This window comes from Rattus norvegicus, chromosome 4, assembly GCF_036323735.1.
Source record: "Rattus norvegicus strain BN/NHsdMcwi chromosome 4, GRCr8, whole genome shotgun sequence".
Classification (NCBI taxonomy): Eukaryota; Metazoa; Chordata; class Mammalia; order Rodentia; family Muridae; genus Rattus; species Rattus norvegicus.
Genome location: NC_086022.1, coordinates 166604707 through 166622426, shown reverse-complemented (window position 1 = coordinate 166622426; position 17720 = coordinate 166604707). Strand labels below are relative to the sequence as shown.

Here is a 17720-nt window from a genome sequence, read left to right as displayed (position 1 = left end):
TCCCAACCCTCCCCCCATTGCCGCCCTCCCCCCATAGTCTAGTTCACTGGGGGTTCAGTCTTAGCAGGACCCAGGGCTTCCCCTTCCACTGGTGCTCTTACTAGGATATTCATTGCTACCTATGGGGTCAGAGTCCAGGGTCAGTCCATATATAGTATTTAGGTAGTGGCTTAGTCCCTGGAAGCTCTGGTTGCTTGACATTGTTGTACTTTTGGGGTCTCGAGCCCCTTCAAGCTCTTCCAGTTCTTTCTCTGATTCCTTCAACGGGGGACCTATTCTCAGCTCAGTGGTTTGCTGCTGGCATTCGCCTCTGTATTTGCTGTATTCTGGCTGTGTCTCTCAGGAGCGATCTACATCCGGCTCCTGTCGGTCTGCACTTCTTTGCTTCATCCATCTTGTCCAATTGGGTGGCTGTATATGTATGGGCCACCTGTGGGGCAGGCTCTGAATGGGTGTTCCTTCAGTCTCTGTTTTAATCTTTGCCTCTCCCTTCCCAGCCAAGGGTATTCTTTTTCCTCATTTAAAGAAGGAGTGAAGCATTCACATTTTGATCATCCGTCTTGAGTTTCGTTTGTTCTAGGGATCTAGGGTAATTCAAGCATTTGGGCTAATAGCCACTTATCAATGAGTGCATACCATGTATGTCTTTCTGTGATTGGGTTAGCTCACTCAGGATGATATTTTCCAGTTCCAACCATTTGCCTACGAATTTCATAGACTCGTTGTTTTTGATAGCTGAGTAATATTCCATTGTGTAGATGTACCACATTTTCTGTATCCATTCCTCTGTTGAAGGGCATCTCGGTTCTTTCCATTTTCTGGCTATTATAAATAAGGCTGCGATGAACATAGTGGAGCACGTGTCTCTTTTATATGTTGAGGCATCTTTTGGGTATATGCCCAAGAGAGGTATAGCTGGATCCTCAGGCAGTTCAATGTCCAATTTTCTGAGGAACCTCCAGACTGATTTCCAGAATGGTTTTACCAGTCTGCAATCCCACCAACAATGGAGGAGTGTTCCTCTTTCTCCACATCCTCGCCAGCATCTGCTGTCACCTGAGTTTTTGATCTTAGCCATTCTCACTGGTGTGAGGTGAAATCTCAGGGTTGTTTTGATTTGCATTTTCCTTATGACTAAAGATGTTGAACATTTCTTTAGGTGTTTCTCAGCCATTCGGCATTCCTCAGCTGTGAATTCTTTGTTTAGCTCTGAACCCCATTTTTTAATAGGGTTATTTGTTTCCCTGCGGTCTAACTTCTTGAGTTCTTTGTATATTTTGGATATAAGGCCTCTATCTGTTGTAGGATTGGTAAAGATCTTTTCCCAATCTGTTGGTTGCCGTTTTGTCCTAACCACCGTGTCCTTTGCCTTACAGAAGCTTTGCAGTTTTATGAGATCCCATTTGTCGATTCTTGATCTTAGAGCATAAGCCATTGGTGTTTTGTTCAGGAAATTTTTTCCAGTGCCCATGTGTTCCAGATGCTTCCCTAGTTTTTCTTTTATTAGTTTGAGTGTGTCTGGTTTGATGTGGAGGTCCTTGATCCACTTGGACTTAAGCTTTGTACAGGGTGATAGGCATGGATCCATCTGCATTCTTCTACATGTTGCTCTCCAGTTGAACCAGCACCATTTGCTGAAAATGCTATCTTTTTTCCATTGGATGGTTTTGGCTCCTTTGTCAAAAATCAAGTGACCATAGGTGTGTGGGTTCATTTCTGGGTCTTCAATTCTATTCCATTGTCTATCTGTCTGTCTCTGTACCAATACCATGCAGTTTTTATCACTATTGCTCTGTAATACTGCTTGAGTTCAGGGATAGTGATTCCCCCTGAAGTCCTTTTATTGTTGAGGATAGCTTTAGCTATCCTGGGTTTTTTGTTATTCCAGATGAATTTGCAAATTGTTCTGTCTAACTCTTTGAAGAATTGGATTGGTATTTTGATGGGGATTGCATTGAATCTGTAGATTGCTTTTGGTAAAATGGCCATTTTTACTATATTAATCCTGCCAATCCATGAGCATGGGAGATCTTTCCATCTTCTGAGGTCTTCTTCAATTTCTTTCCTCAGTGTCTTGAAGTTCTTATTGTACAGATCTTTTACTTGCTTGGTTAAAGTCACACCGAGGTACTTTATATTATTTGGGTCTATTATGAAGGGTGTCGTTTCCCTAATTTCTTTCTCGGCTTGTTTCTCTTTTGTATAGAGGAAGGCAACTGATTTATTTGAGTTAATTTTATACCCAGCCACTTTGCTGAAGTTGTTTATCAGCTTTAGTAGTTCTCTGGTGGAACTTTTGGGATCACTTAAATATACTATCATGTCATCTGCAAATAGTGATATTTTGACTTCTTCTTTTCCGATCTGTATCCCCTTGATCTCCTTTTGTTGTCTGATTGCTCTGGCTAGAACTTCAAGAACTATATTGAATAAGTAGGGAGAGAGTGGGCCGCCTTGTCTAGTCCCTGATTTTAGTGGGATTGCTTCGAGTTTCTCTCCATTTAGTTTAATGTTGGCAACTGGTTTGCTGTATATGGCTTTTACTATGTTTAGGTATGGGCCTTGAATTCCTATTCTTTCCAGGACTTTTATCATGAAGGGGTGTTGAATTTCGTCAAATGCTTTCTCAGCATCTAATGAAATGATCATGTGGTTTTGTTCTTTCAGTTTGTTTATATGATGGATCACGTTGATGGTTTTCCGTATATTAAACCATCTCTGCATGCCTGGGATGAAGCCTACTTGATCATGGTGGATGATTGTTTTGATGTGCTCTTGAATTCGGTTTGCCAGAATTTTATTGAGTATTTTTGCGTCGATATTCATAAGGGAAATTGGTCTGAAGTTCTCTTTCTTTGTTGTGTCTTTGTGTGGTTTAGGTATAAGAGTAATTGTGGCTTCGTAGAAGGAATTCGGTAGTGCTCCATCTGTTTCAATTTTGTGGAATAGTTTGGATAATATTGGTATGAGGTCTTCTATGAAGGTTTGATAGAATTCTGCACTAAACCCATCTGGACCTGGGCTCTTTTTGGTTGGAAGACCTTTAATGACTGCTTCTATTTCCTTAGGAGTTATGGGGTTGTTTAACTGGTTTATCTGTTCCTGAATTAACTTCGATACCTGGTATCTGTCTAGGAAATTGTCCATTTCCTGAAGATTTTCAAATTTTGGTGAATATAGGTTTTTATAGTAAGATCTGATGATTTTTTGAATTTCCTCTGAATCTGTAGTTATGTCTCCCTTTTCATTTCTAATTTTGTTAATTTGGACGCACTCTCTGTGTCCTCTCGTTAGTCTGGCTAAGGGTTTATCTATCTTGTTGATTTTCTCAAAGAACCAACTTTTGGTTCTGTTGATTCTTTCTATCGTCCTTTTTGTTTCTACTTGGTTGATTTCAGCTCTGAGTTTGATTATTTCCTGCCTTCTACTCCTCCTGGGTGTATTTGCTTCTTTTTGTTCTAGAGCTTTTAGGTGTGCTGTCAAGCTGCTGACATATGCTCTTTCCTGTTTCTTTCTGCAGGCACTCAGCGCTATGAGTTTTCCTCTTAGCACAGCTTTCATTGTGTCCCATAACTTTGGGTATGTTGTATCTTCATTTTCATTAAATTCTAAAAAGTTTTTAATTTCTTTCTTTATTTCTTCCTTGACCAGGTTATCATTGAGTAGAGCATTGTTCAATTTCCACGTATATGTGGGCATTCTTCCCTTATTGTTATTGAAGACCAGTTTTAGGCCGTGGTGGTCCGATAGCACGCATGGGATTATTTCTATCTTTCTGTACCTGTTGAGGCCCGTTTTTTGACCAATTATATGGTCAATTTTGGAGAAAGTACCATGAGGAGCTGAGAAGAAGGTATATCCTTTTGCTTTAGGATAGAATGTTCTATAAATATCCGTTAAGTCCATTTGGCTCATGACTTCTCTTAGTCTGTGGACATCACTGTTTAATTTCTGTTTCCATGATCTGTCCATTGATGAGAGTGGGGTGTTGAAATCTCCCACTATTATTGTGTGAGGTGCAATGTGTGTTTTGAGCTTTAGTAAGGTTTCTTTTACGTATGTAGGTGCCCTTGTATTTGGGGCATAGATATTTAGGATTGAGAGTTCATCTTGGTGGATTTTTCCTTTGATGAATATGAAGTGTCCTTTCTTATCTTTTTTGATGACTTTTAGTTGGAAATTGATTTTATTTGATATTAGAATGGCTACTCCAGCTTTCTTCTTCTGACCATTTGCTTGGAAAGTTGTTTTCCAGCCTTTCACTCTGAGGTAGTGTCTGTCTTTGTCTCTGAGGTGTGTTTCCTGTAGGCAGCAGAATGCAGGGTCCTCGTTGCGTATCCAGTTTGTTTTTTTTTTTTTTTAAGATTTTCATTATGTTTATTTATCTGTTCTATCTTTTTTTTTTTATTAACTTGAGTATTTCTTATATACATTTCAAGTGTTATTCCCTTTCCCGGTTTCCGGGCAAAATCCCCCTCCCCCCTCCCCTTCCTTATGGTTGTTCCCCTCCCAACCCTCCCCCCATTGCCGCCCTCCCCCCATAGACTAGTTCACTGGGGGTTCAGTCTTAGCAGGACCCAGGGCTTCCCCTTCCACTGGTGCTCTTACTAGGATATTCATTGCTACCTATGGGGTCAGAGTCCAGGGTCAGTCCATATATAGTATTTAGGTAGTGGCTTAGTCCCTGGAAGCTCTGGTTGCTTGACATTGTTGTACTTTTGGGGTCTCGAGCCCCTTCAAGCTCTTCCAGTTCTTTCTCTGATTCCTTCAACGGGGGACCTATTCTCAGCTCAGTGGTTTGCTGCTGGCATTCGCCTCTGTATTTGCTGTATTCTGGCTGTGTCTCTCAGGAGCGATCTACATCCGGCTCCTGTCGGTCTGCACTTCTTTGCTTCATCCATCTTGTCCAATTGGGTGGCTGTATATGTATGGGCCACCTGTGGGGCAGGCTCTGAATGGGTGTTCCTTCAGTCTCTGTTTTAATCTTTGCCTCTCCCTTCCCAGCCAAGGGTATTCTTTTTCCTCATTTAAAGAAGGAGTGAAGCATTCACATTTTGATCATCCGTCTTGAGTTTCGTTTGTTCTAGGGATCTAGGGTAATTCAAGCATTTGGGCTAATAGCCACTTATCAATGAGTGCATACCATGTATGTCTTTCTGTGATTGGGTTAGCTCACTCAGGATGATATTTTCCAGTTCCAACCATTTGCCTACGAATTTCATAGACTCGTTGTTTTTGATAGCTGAGTAATATTCCATTGTGTAGATGTACCACATTTTCTGTATCCATTCCTCTGTTGAAGGGCATCTCGGTTCTTTCCATTTTCTGGCTATTATAAATAAGGCTGCGATGAACATAGTGGAGCACGTGTCTCTTTTATATGTTGAGGCATCTTTTGGGTATATGCCCAAGAGAGGTATAGCTGGATCCTCAGGCAGTTCAATGTCCAATTTTCTGAGGAACCTCCAGACTGATTTCCAGAATGGTTTTACCAGTCTGCAATCCCACCAACAATGGAGGAGTGTTCCTCTTTCTCCACATCCTCGCCAGCATCTGCTGTCACCTGAGTTTTTGATCTTAGCCATTCTCACTGGTGTGAGGTGAAATCTCAGGGTTGTTTTGATTTGCATTTTCCTTATGACTAAAGATGTTGAACATTTCTTTAGGTGTTTCTCAGCCATTCGGCATTCCTCAGCTGTGAATTCTTTGTTTAGCTCTGAACCCCATTTTTTAATAGGGTTATTTGTTTCCCTGCGGTCTAACTTCTTGAGTTCTTTGTATATTTTGGATATAAGGCCTCTATCTGTTGTAGGATTGGTAAAGATCTTTTCCCAATCTGTTGGTTGCCGTTTTGTCCTAACCACCGTGTCCTTTGCCTTACAGAAGCTTTGCAGTTTTATGAGATCCCATTTGTCGATTCTTGATCTTAGAGCATAAGCCATTGGTGTTTTGTTCAGGAAATTTTTTCCAGTGCCCATGTGTTCCAGATGCTTCCCTAGTTTTTCTTTTATTAGTTTGAGTGTGTCTGGTTTGATGTGGAGGTCCTTGATCCACTTGGACTTAAGCTTTGTACAGGGTGATAGGCATGGATCCATCTGCATTCTTCTACATGTTGCTCTCCAGTTGAACCAGCACCATTTGCTGAAAATGCTATCTTTTTTCCATTGGATGGTTTTGGCTCCTTTGTCAAAAATCAAGTGACCATAGGTGTGTGGGTTCATTTCTGGGTCTTCAATTCTATTCCATTGGTCTATCTGTCTGTCTCTGTACCAATACCATGCAGTTTTTATCACTATTGCTCTGTAATACTGCTTGAGTTCAGGGATAGTGATTCCCCCTGAAGTCCTTTTATTGTTGAGGATAGCTTTAGCTATCCTGGGTTTTTTGTTATTCCAGATGAATTTGCAAATTGTTCTGTCTAACTCTTTGAAGAATTGGATTGGTATTTTGATGGGGATTGCATTGAATCTGTAGATTGCTTTTGGTAAAATGGCCATTTTTACTATATTAATCCTGCCAATCCATGAGCATGGGAGATCTTTCCATCTTCTGAGGTCTTCTTCAATTTCTTTCCTCAGTGTCTTGAAGTTCTTATTGTACAGATCTTTTACTTGCTTGGTTAAAGTCACACCGAGGTACTTTATATTATTTGGGTCTATTATGAAGGGTGTCGTTTCCCTAATTTCTTTCTCGGCTTGTTTCTCTTTTGTATAGAGGAAGGCAACTGATTTATTTGAGTTAATTTTATACCCAGCCACTTTGCTGAAGTTGTTTATCAGCTTTAGTAGTTCTCTGGTGGAACTTTTGGGATCACTTAAATAGACTATCATGTCATCTGCAAATAGTGATATTTTGACTTCTTCTTTTCCGATCTGTATCCCCTTGATCTCCTTTTGTTGTCTGATTGCTCTGGCTAGAACTTCAAGAACTATATTGAATAAGTAGGGAGAGAGTGGGCCGCCTTGTCTAGTCCCTGATTTTAGTGGGATTGCTTCGAGTTTCTCTCCATTTAGTTTAATGTTAGCAACTGGTTTGCTGTATATGGCTTTTACTATGTTTAGGTATGGGCCTTGAATTCCTATTCTTTCCAGGACTTTTATCATGAAGGGGTGTTGAATTTTGTCAAATGCTTTCTCAGCATCTAATGAAATGATCATGTGGTTTTGTTCTTTCAGTTTGTTTATATGATGGATCACGTTGATGGTTTTCCGTATATTAAACCATCTCTGCATGCCTGGGATGAAGCCTACTTGATCATGGTGGATGATTGTTTTGATGTGCTCTTGAATTCGGTTTGCCAGAATTTTATTGAGTATTTTTGCGTCGATATTCATAAGGGAAATTGGTCTGAAGTTCTCTTTCTTTGTTGTGTCTTTGTGTGGTTTAGGTATAAGAGTAATTGTGGCTTCGTAGAAGGAATTCGGTAGTGCTCCATCTGTTTCAATTTTGTGGAATAGTTTGGATAATATTGGTATGAGGTCTTCTATGAAGGTTTGATAGAATTCTGCACTAAACCCATCTGGACCTGGGCTCTTTTTGGTTGGAAGACCTTTAATGACTGCTTCTATTTCCTTAGGAGTTATGGGGTTGTTTAACTGGTTTATCTGTTCCTGATTTAACTTCGATACCTGGTATCTGTCTAGGAAATTGTCCATTTCCTGAAGATTTTCAAATTTTGGTGAATATAGGTTTTTATGGTAAGATCTGATGATTTTTTGAATTTCCTCTGAATCTGTAGTTATGTCTCCCTTTTCATTTCTAATTTTGTTAATTTGGACGCACTCTCTGTGTCCTCTCGTTAGTCTGGCTAAGGGTTTATCTATCTTGTTGATTTTCTCAAAGAACCAACTTTTGGTTCTGTTGATTCTTTCTATCGTCCTTTTTGTTTCTACTTGGTTGATTTCAGCTCTGAGTTTGATTATTTCCTGCCTTCTACTCCTCCTGGGTGTATTTGCTTCTTTTTGTTCTAGAGCTTTTAGGTGTGCTGTCAAGCTGCTGACATATGCTCTTTCCTGTTTCTTTCTGCAGGCACTCAGCGCTATGAGTTTTCCTCTTAGCACAGCTTTCATTGTGTCCCATAACTTTGGGTATGTTGTATCTTCATTTTCATTAAATTCTAAAAAGTTTTTAATTTCTTTCTTTATTTCTTCCTTGACCAGGTTATCATTGAGTAGAGCATTGTTCAATTTCCACGTATATGTGGGCATTCTTCCCTTATTGTTATTGAAGACCAGTTTTAGGCCGTGGTGGTCCGATAGCATGCATGGGATTATCTCTATCTTTCTGTACCTGTTGAGGCCCGTTTTTTGACCAATTATATGGTCAATTTTGGAGAAAGTACCATGAGGAGCTGAGAAGAAGGTATATCCTTTTGCTTTAGGATAGAATGTTCTATAAATATCCGTTAAGTCCATTTGGCTCATGACTTCTCTTAGTCTGTCGACATCACTGTTTAATTTCTGTTTCCATGATCTGTCCATTGATGAGAGTGGGGTGTTGAAGTCTCCCACTATTATTGTGTGAGGTGCAATGTGTGTTTTGAGCTTTAGTAAGGTTTCTTTTACGTATGTAGGTGCCCTTGTATTTGGGGCATAGATATTTAGGATTGAGAGTTCATCTTGGTGGATTTTTCCTTTGATGAATATGAAGTGTCCTTCCTTATCTTTTTTGATGACTTTTAGTTGGAAATTGATTTTATTTGATATTAGAATGGCTACTCCAGCTTGCTTCTTCTGACCATTTGCTTGGAAAGTTGTTTTCCAGCCTTTCACTCTGAGGTAGTGTCTTTCTTTGTCTCTGAGGTGTGTTTCCTGTAGGCAGCAGAATGCAGGGTCCTCATTGCGTATCCAGTTTGTTAATCTATGTCTTTTTATTGGGGAGTTGAGGCCATTGATATTGAGAGATATTAAGGAATAGTGATTATTGCTTCCCTTTATATTCATATTTGGATGTGAGGTTATGTTTGTGTGCTTTCATTCTCTTTGTTTTGTTGCCCAGACGATTAGTTTCTTGCTTCCTCTAGGGTATAGCTTGCCTCCTTATGTTGGGCTTTACCATTTATTATCCTTTGTAGTGCTGGATTTGTAGAAAGATATTGTGTAAATTTGGTTTTGTCATGGAATATCTTGGTTTCTCCATCAATGTTAATTGAGAGTTTTGCTGGATACAGTAACCTGGGCTGGCATTTGTGTTCTCTTAGGGTCTGTATGACATCAGTCCAGGATCTTCTGGCCTTCATAGTTTCTGGCGAGAAGTCTGGTGTGATTCTGATAGGTCTCCCTTTATATGTTACTTGACCTTTTTCCCTTACTGCTTTTAATATTCTTTCTTTATTTTGTGCGTTTGGTGTTTTGACAATTATGTGACGGGAGGTGTTTCTTTTCTGGTCCATTCTGTTTGGAGTTCTGTAGGCTTCTTGTATGTCTATGGGTATCTCTTTTTTTAGGTTAGGGAAGTTTTCTTCTATGATTTTGTTGAAGATATTTACTGGTCCTTTGAGCTGGGAGTCTTCACTCTCTTCTATACCTATTATCCTTAGGTTTGATCTTCTCATTGAGTCCTGGATTTCCTGTATGTTTTGGACCAGTAGCTTTTTCCGCTTTACATTATCTTTGACAGTTGAGTCAATTATTTCTATGGAATCTTCTGCTCCTGAGATTCTCTCTTCCATCTCTTGAATTCTGTTGGTGAGGCTTGTATCTACAGCTCCTTGTCTCTTCTTTTGGTTTTCTATATCCAGGGTTGTTTCCATGTGTTCTTTCTTGATTGCTTCTATTTCCATTTTTAATTCCTTCAACTGTTTGATTGTGTTTTCCTGGAATTCTTTCAGGGATTTTTGCGATTCCTCTCTGTAGGCTTTTACTTGTTTATTAATGTTTTCCTGTGCTTCCCTAAGTGTGTTCATGTCTTTCTTGAAGTCCTCCAGCATCATGATCAAATATGATTTTGTAACTAGATCTTGCTTTTCTGGTGTGTTTGGATATTCCATGTTTGTTTTGGTGGGAGAATTGGGCTCCGATGATGGCATGTAGTCTTGGTTTCTGTTGCTTGGGTTCCTGCGCTTGCCTCTCGCCATCAGATTATCTCTAGTGTTACTTTGTTCTGCTATTTCTGACAGTGGCTAGACTGTCCTATAAGCCTGTGTGACAGGAGTGCTGTAGACCTGTTTTCCTCTCTTTCAGTCAGTTATGGGGACAGAGTGTTCTGCCTTCGGGCGTGTAGTTTTTCCTCTCTACAGGTCTTCAGCTGTTCCTGTGGGCCTGTGTCTTGAGTTCACCAGGCAGCTTTCTTGCAGCAGAAAATTTGGTCTTACCTGTGGTCCCGAGGCTCAGGTTCGCTCGTGGGGTGCTGCCCACGGGCTCTCTGCAGCGGCAGCAACCAGGAAGACCTGTGCCGCCCCTTCCGGGAACTTCAGTGCACCAGGGTTCCAGATGGTCTTTGGCTTTTTCCTCTGGCGTCCGAGATGTGTGTGCAGGGAGCAGTCTCTTCTGGTTTCCCAGGCTTGTCTGCCTCTCTGAAGGTTTAGCTCTCCCTCCCACGGGATTTGGGTGCAGAGAACTGTTTATCCGGTCTGTTTCTTTCAGGTTCCGGCGGTGTCTCAGGCACAGGGGTCCTGCCGCTCCTGGGCCCTTCCCCACGGGAGCCCAGAGGCCTTATACAGTTTCCTCTTGGGCCAGGGATGTGGGCAGGGGTGAGCAGAGTTGGTGGTCTCTTCCGCTCTGCAGGCTCAGGAGTGCCCACCTGACCAGGCGGTTGGGTCTCTCTCTCACCGTGTCTGGGAGCAGAGAGCTGCTGCGGGCCGGGATCCGCGGGTGTGCGTATCCAGTTTGTTAATCTATGTCTTTTTATTGGGGAGTTGAGGCCATTGATATTGAGAGATATTAAGGAATAGTGATTATTATTTCCCTTTATATTCATATTTGGATGTGAGGTTATGTTTGTGTGCTTTCATTCTCTTTGTTTTGTTGCCAAGACGATTAGTTTCTTGCTTCTTCTAGGGTATAGCTTGCCTCCTTATGTTGGGCTTTACCATTTATTATCCTTTGTAGTGCTGGATTTGTGGAAAGATATTGTGTAAATTTGGTTTTGTCATGGAATATCTTGGTTTCTCCATCAATGTTAATTGAGAGTTTTGCTGGATACAGTAACCTGGGCTGGCATTTGTGTTCTCTTAGGGTCTGTATGACATCAGTCCAGGATCTTCTGGCCTTCATATTTTCTGACGAGAAGTCTGGTGTGATTCTGATAGGTCTCCCTTTATATGTTACTTGACCTTTTTCCCTTACTGCTTTTAATATTCTTTCTTTATTTTGTGTGTTTGGTGTTTTGACAATTATGTGACGGGAGGTGTTTCTTTTCTGGTCCAATCTGTTTGGAGTTCTGTAGGCTTCTTGTATGTCTATGGGTATCTCTTTTTTTAGGTTAGGGAAGTTTTCTTCTATGATTTTGTTGAAGATATTTACTGGTCCTTTGAGCTGGGAGTCTTCACTCTCTTCTATACCTATTATCCTTAGGTTTGATCTTCTCATTGAGTCCTGGATTTCCTGTATGTTTTGGACCAGTAGCTTTTTCCGCTTTACATTATCTTTGACAGTTGAGTCAATGATTTCTATGGAATCTTCTGCTCCTGAGATTCTCTCTTCCATCTCTTGTATTCTGTTGGTGAAGCTTGTATCTACAGCTCCTTGTCTCTTTTTTGGTTTTCTATATCCAGGGTTGTTTCCATGTGTTCTTTCTTGATTGCTTCTATTTCCATTTTTAATTCCTTCAACTGTTTGATTGTGTTTTCCTGGAATTCTTTCAGGGATTTTTGTGTTTCCTCTCTATGGGCTTCTACTTTTTTATTTATGTTTTCCTGGAATTCTTTCATGGATTTTTGAGATTCTTTCAGGCATTTTTGCGATTCCTCTCTGTAGGCTTCTACTTGTTCTCTAAGGGAGTTCTTTATGTCTTTCTTGAAGTCCTCCAGCATCATGATCAAATATGATTTTGAAACTAGATCTTGCTTTTCTGGTGTGTTTGGATATTCCGTGTTTGCTTTGGTGGGAGAATTGGGCTCCGATGATGCCATGTAGTCTTGGTTTCTGTTGCTTGTGTTCCTGCGCTTGCCTCTCGCCATCAGATTATCTCTAGTGTTACTTTGTTCTGCTATTTCTGACAGTGGCTAGACTGTCCTATAAGCCTGTGTGTCAGGAGTGCTGTAGACCTGTTTTCTTCTCTTTCAGTCAGTTATGGGGACAGAGTGTTCTGCTTTCGGGCGTGTAGTTTTTCCTCTCTACAGGTCTTCAGCTGTTCCTGTGGGCCTGTGTCTTGAGTTCACCAGGCAGCTTTCTTGCAGCAGAAAATTTGGTCTTACCTGTGGTCCCGAGGCTCAGGTTCGCTCGTGGGGTGCTGCCCACGGGCTCTCTGCAGCGGCAGCAACCAGGAAGACCTGTGCCGCCCCTTCCGGGAACTTCAGTGCACCAGGGTTCCAGATGGTCTTTGGCTTTTTCCTCTGGCGTCCGAGATGTGTGTGCAGGGAGCAGTCTCTTCTGGTTTCCCAGGCTTGTCTGCCTCTCTGAAGGTTTAGCTCTCCCTCCCACGGGATTTGGGTGCAGAGAACTGTTTATCCGGTCTGTTTCTTTCAGGTTCCGGCGGTGTCTCAGGCACAGGGGTCCTGCCGCTCCTGGGCCCTTCCCCACGGGAGCCCAGAGGCCTTATACAGTTTCCTCTTGGGCCAGGGATGTGGGCAGGGGTGAGCAGAGTTGGTGGTCTCTTCCGCTCTGCAGGCTCAGGAGTGCCCACCTGACCAGGCGGTTGGGTCTCTCTCTCACCGTGTCTGGGAGCAGAGAGCTGCTGCGGGCCGGGATCCGCGGGTGTGCGTATCCAGTTTGTTAATCTATGTCTTTTTATTGGGGAGTTGAGGCCATTGATATTGAGAGATATTAAGGAATAGTGATTATTATTTCCCTTTATATTCATATTTGGATGTGAGGTTATGTTTGTGTGCTTTCATTCTCTTTGTTTTGTTGCCAAGACGATTAGTTTCTTGCTTCTTCTAGGGTATAGCTTGCCTCCTTATGTTGGGCTTTACCATTTATTATCCTTTGTAGTGCTGGATTTGTGGAAAGATATTGTGTAAATTTGGTTTTGTCATGGAATATCTTGGTTTCTCCATCAATGTTAATTGAGAGTTTTGCTGGATACAGTAACCTGGGCTGGCATTTGTGTTCTCTTAGGGTCTGTATGACATCAGTCCAGGATCTTCTGGCCTTCATATTTTCTGACGAGAAGTCTGGTGTGATTCTGATAGGTCTCCCTTTATATGTTACTTGACCTTTTTCCCTTACTGCTTTTAATATTCTTTCTTTATTTTGTGTGTTTGGTGTTTTGACAATTATGTGACGGGAGGTGTTTCTTTTCTGGTCCAATCTGTTTGGAGTTCTGTAGGCTTCTTGTATGTCTATGGGTATCTCTTTTTTTAGGTTAGGGAAGTTTTCTTCTATGATTTTGTTGAAGATATTTACTGGTCCTTTGAGCTGGGAGTCTTCACTCTCTTCTATACCTATTATCCTTAGGTTTGATCTTCTCATTGAGTCCTGGATTTCCTGTATGTTTTGGACCAGTAGCTTTTTCCGCTTTACATTATCTTTGACAGTTGAGTCAATGATTTCTATGGAATCTTCTGCTCCTGAGATTCTCTCTTCCATCTCTTGTATTCTGTTGGTGAAGCTTGTATCTACAGCTCCTTGTCTCTTTTTTGGTTTTCTATATCCAGGGTTGTTTCCATGTGTTCTTTCTTGATTGCTTCTATTTCCATTTTTAATTCCTTCAACTGTTTGATTGTGTTTTCCTGGAATTCTTTCAGGGATTTTTGTGTTTCCTCTCTATGGGCTTCTACTTTTTTATTTATGTTTTCCTGGAATTCTTTCATGGATTTTTGAGATTCTTTCAGGCATTTTTGCGATTCCTCTCTGTAGGCTTCTACTTGTTCTCTAAGGGAGTTCTTTATGTCTTTCTTGAAGTCCTCCAGCATCATGATCAAATATGATTTTGAAACTAGATCTTGCTTTTCTGGTGTGTTTGGATATTCCGTGTTTGCTTTGGTGGGAGAATTGGGCTCCGATGATGCCATGTAGTCTTGGTTTCTGTTGCTTGTGTTCCTGCGCTTGCCTCTCGCCATCAGATTATCTCTAGTGTTACTTTGTTCTGCTATTTCTGACAGTGGCTAGACTGTCCTATAAGCCTGTGTGTCAGGAGTGCTGTAGACCTGTTTTCTTCTCTTTCAGTCAGTTATGGGGACAGAGTGTTCTGCTTTCGGGCGTGTAGTTTTTCCTCTCTACAGGTCTTCAGCTGTTCCTGTGGGCCTGTGTCTTGAGTTCACCAGGCAGCTTTCTTGCAGCAGAAAATTTGGTCTTACCTGTGGTCCCGAGGCTCAGGTTCGCTCGTGGGGTGCTGCCCACGGGCTCTCTGCAGCGGCAGCAACCAGGAAGACCTGTGCCGCCCCTTCCGGGAACTTCAGTGCACCAGGGTTCCAGATGGTCTTTGGCTTTTTCCTCTGGCGTCCGAGATGTGTGTGCAGGGAGCAGTCTCTTCTGGTTTCCCAGGCTTGTCTGCCTCTCTGAAGGTTTAGCTCTCCCTCCCACGGGATTTGGGTGCAGAGAACTGTTTATCCGGTCTGTTTCGCTCCTCTCTTACTGCTTTTAATATTCTTTCTTTATTTTGTGTGTTTGTTGTTTTGACTATTATGTGACAGGAGGAGTTTCTTTCCTGGTCCAATCTATTTGGAATTCTGTAGGCTTCTTGTATGTTTATGGGCATCTCTTTCTTTAGGTTAGGGAAGTTTTCTTCTATGATTTTGTTGAAGATATTTACTGGTCCTTTGAGCTGGGAGTCTTCACTCTCTTCTATACCTATTATCCTTACATTTGATCTTCTCATTGATTCCTGGATTTCCTATATGTTTTGGACCAGTAGCTTTTTCTGTTTTACATTATCTTTGACAGTTGTGTTGATGATTTCTATGGGATTTTTCTGCTCCTGAGATTCTCTCTTCTATCTCTTGTATTTTGTTGGTGATGCTTGTATCTACGGCTCCTTGTCTCTTCCTTTGGTTTTCTATATCCAGGGTTGTTTCCCTGTGTTCTTTCTTTATTGCTTCTATTTCCATTTTTAATTCCTTCATTTGTTGGATTGTGTTTTCCTGGAATTCTTTCAGTGATTTTTGTGATTCCTCTCTATAGGCTTCTAGTTGTTTATTTATGCTTTCCTGCATTTCTCTAAGAGAGTTCTTCATGTCTTTCTTGAAGTCCTCCAGCATCAAGATCAAATATTATTTTAAATCTATATCTTCCTTTTCTTATGTGTTTGGATATTCAGTGTTTGCTTTGGTGGGAGAATTGTGCTCCGATGATGCCATGTAGTCTTTGTTTCTGTTGCTTGTGTTCCTGTGCTTTCCTCTCTCCATCAGATTGTCTCTGCTGTTACTTTGTTCTGCTATTTCTGACAGTGGCTAGACTGTCCTATAGCCCCGTGTGTCAGGAGTGTTGTAGACCTGTTTTCTTTCAACCAGTTATGGGAACAGAGTGTTCTGCTTTTGGGCGTGTAGTCTTTCCTGTCTAGTGCTCTTCAGTTGTTCCTGTTGACCTGTGTCCTGAGTCTACCAGGCAGGTCGCTTGGAGCAGAAAAGTTGGTCTTACCTGTTGTCCCTCCACGCAAGTTGCTCGGGGGTGGCTGCTTTTGAGCTCTCCATGAGGGCGGAATCCAGGAGGCCCTGTGCCACCTTTTCAGGGAGGCCCTGTACACCGGGGTCCCAGATGGCGTTAGGTGTTTTTTTCTGGAGTTAGAAATGTGGGCAGAGTGCATTCTCTTCTGGCTTCTCAGGTGTGTCTGCCTCTCTGAAGGTTTAGCTCTCTCTCCCATGGCATTTGGGTGTAGAGACCTCTTGATCCGGTCCCTTCCCATATATTTTCTCTTGGTGGGCAATACTTTTCCTTGTTTTGTGAAAGAAAAGACTGATCATTAGATTTAATTAACTTATAATTAGTTAAAATTATTTATATAGTTTCTTGAGCACTTTGTTGAATTTTGTAATAGAAGGCCACCTTTTTCTCAGAACATTAATGAAAATGTAAATTAATTTAGAAAATCTCATCAAATAAAAATGTGTGAGATGTACTGGAAGTGCATAGAATGTACCAGCAATGTTTTAATATTGTCTATTTACTAGTGATATATTTAGTGAAAGAAGCAAGGTAAACTGTAAGTTTTTCTATTTTAGTGATTTCTAGATTGATTGTTATCATTAGAATGAATAATTCATGAATATTTATGATGCCTATTTTCAGATTTTCTTTCTTTCTAATTTTTTTTGGAAGTAGATAATCTGTGTGTAATTCTGGCTCTGGAAATTTGCTTTATAGAAGTGGTGGCTTTAAAAATCCTGCTGCCTCTCACTCCTAAATGCTGACACAACAGTCATAGACCATTATGACTGCAAATTTTATTTTGATATAGGCACCTCTACCAACATAACACCCTAGATCATTCTTTATGAAAGGTTCAGTTCCATGGAATAATTAGAGATTATGATTATAGGTTTTTGGGTTTTAGCGCAGGTGACTTTTATTTCACATCAGGAATATGAAATGTTAAATCTCTGCTTTATCATTTCAGAGAATCCCTATGATATTTTCCAGTATAGATTTTTGTTAACATGGTCAAAGAACAAGAACATTTTATATCCATGTGCCTATCACAATATTTACAAATGCTTTAAAAGCAAATAGATTTACTTTCAGCAAGTTTTGAATACTTGTTACTTGTTAATAGTAGTTTAAAAGCATGTCATTGATTTAAGGGGCACCAGCTTTGTCAAGCATTGTCATAGCCCTGTCACTAGACAATCCTTTATTTGTCAATTTGATTTCCCCCATACCTCCTAATAATCTTTAATCTGTCTACCAGTTCAAGTATATTTTACATCTTGTGGAAGTTCAGGTCCTTTACATTGTTCAAGTCCTAAAAGGAGTAAATTAACTTCTAGGCCATCCCAGTGTCAAATTCTCGAATGTTCTAAACTTGGACATTTTGATTTGTTCCTTACCTAGATATTATCCCAAGGCAAAGTCTTGATTTAAACCTACATTGCTTCCTACCAAGATGATCAATCAGGAGGTGATTTATTAATACTCAAGATTTTGTCAAGTCTTCTTCAGAGCCACAGAATCCGGTCAGGCCTGAGGATACTCAGGGGCCCAGGGAAGCCAGCCACAAATGTGATTGCTCTTCTCCTACGCAATGTACCCTCCAGACTTAAACTCTCCTTGTCTCGGAGTAGGAGAAAGGAAGAACTGAGGAGTTAAAAGCCGTTTTACAGCAGAACTTTCAAGACTGAAAAATAAGTAATTTTTTTCTATGGTTTGCTTTGTTTTGTTTTCATTCTTTAAACCAGGGCCTCAGGTAGCCAGGGCAGTACTTGGCTGTCCTATATAGCAAACGGTTGTCCAGATTTCTGGTTCTACTAGCTCAGTCTCTCAAGTTCTAGATTATAGTTGTGAGCCACCTTGTCTGCCTTGAACAAATTTTTATAAAATTGAGAAACCATCAGGATTTAGATTTTTTAGCAAAATATGGAAAGTAAGTTAGTTTGTCCATTAGAAAGGACCCACTTCATTGTTAAAAAAACATGGAATTTTCTAAAAGAATAAAACATAAATGTAATGACTCCTGTTGTTGAATCA

The 17720-nt window shown here is 40.8% G+C and overlaps 1 protein-coding gene across 2 annotated transcripts in view; it reads left to right on the top strand.

Annotated features, from left to right (window-relative positions):
• Positions 1 to 17704, top strand: part of Klra2 (killer cell lectin-like receptor, subfamily A, member 2) — a 112572-nt gene extending 94868 nt beyond the window's left edge. For both annotated transcript variants that reach the window (XM_039108019.2, XM_063286439.1), the window contains one exon: positions 17088 to 17704. In XM_039108019.2, the coding sequence (XP_038963947.1) occupies positions 17088 to 17112 (25 nt within the window). In that variant the 3' untranslated portion in view covers positions 17113 to 17704. The remainder of the gene's footprint in view (positions 1 to 17087) is intronic.
• The last annotated feature ends 16 nt before the right edge of the window (positions 17705 to 17720 follow it).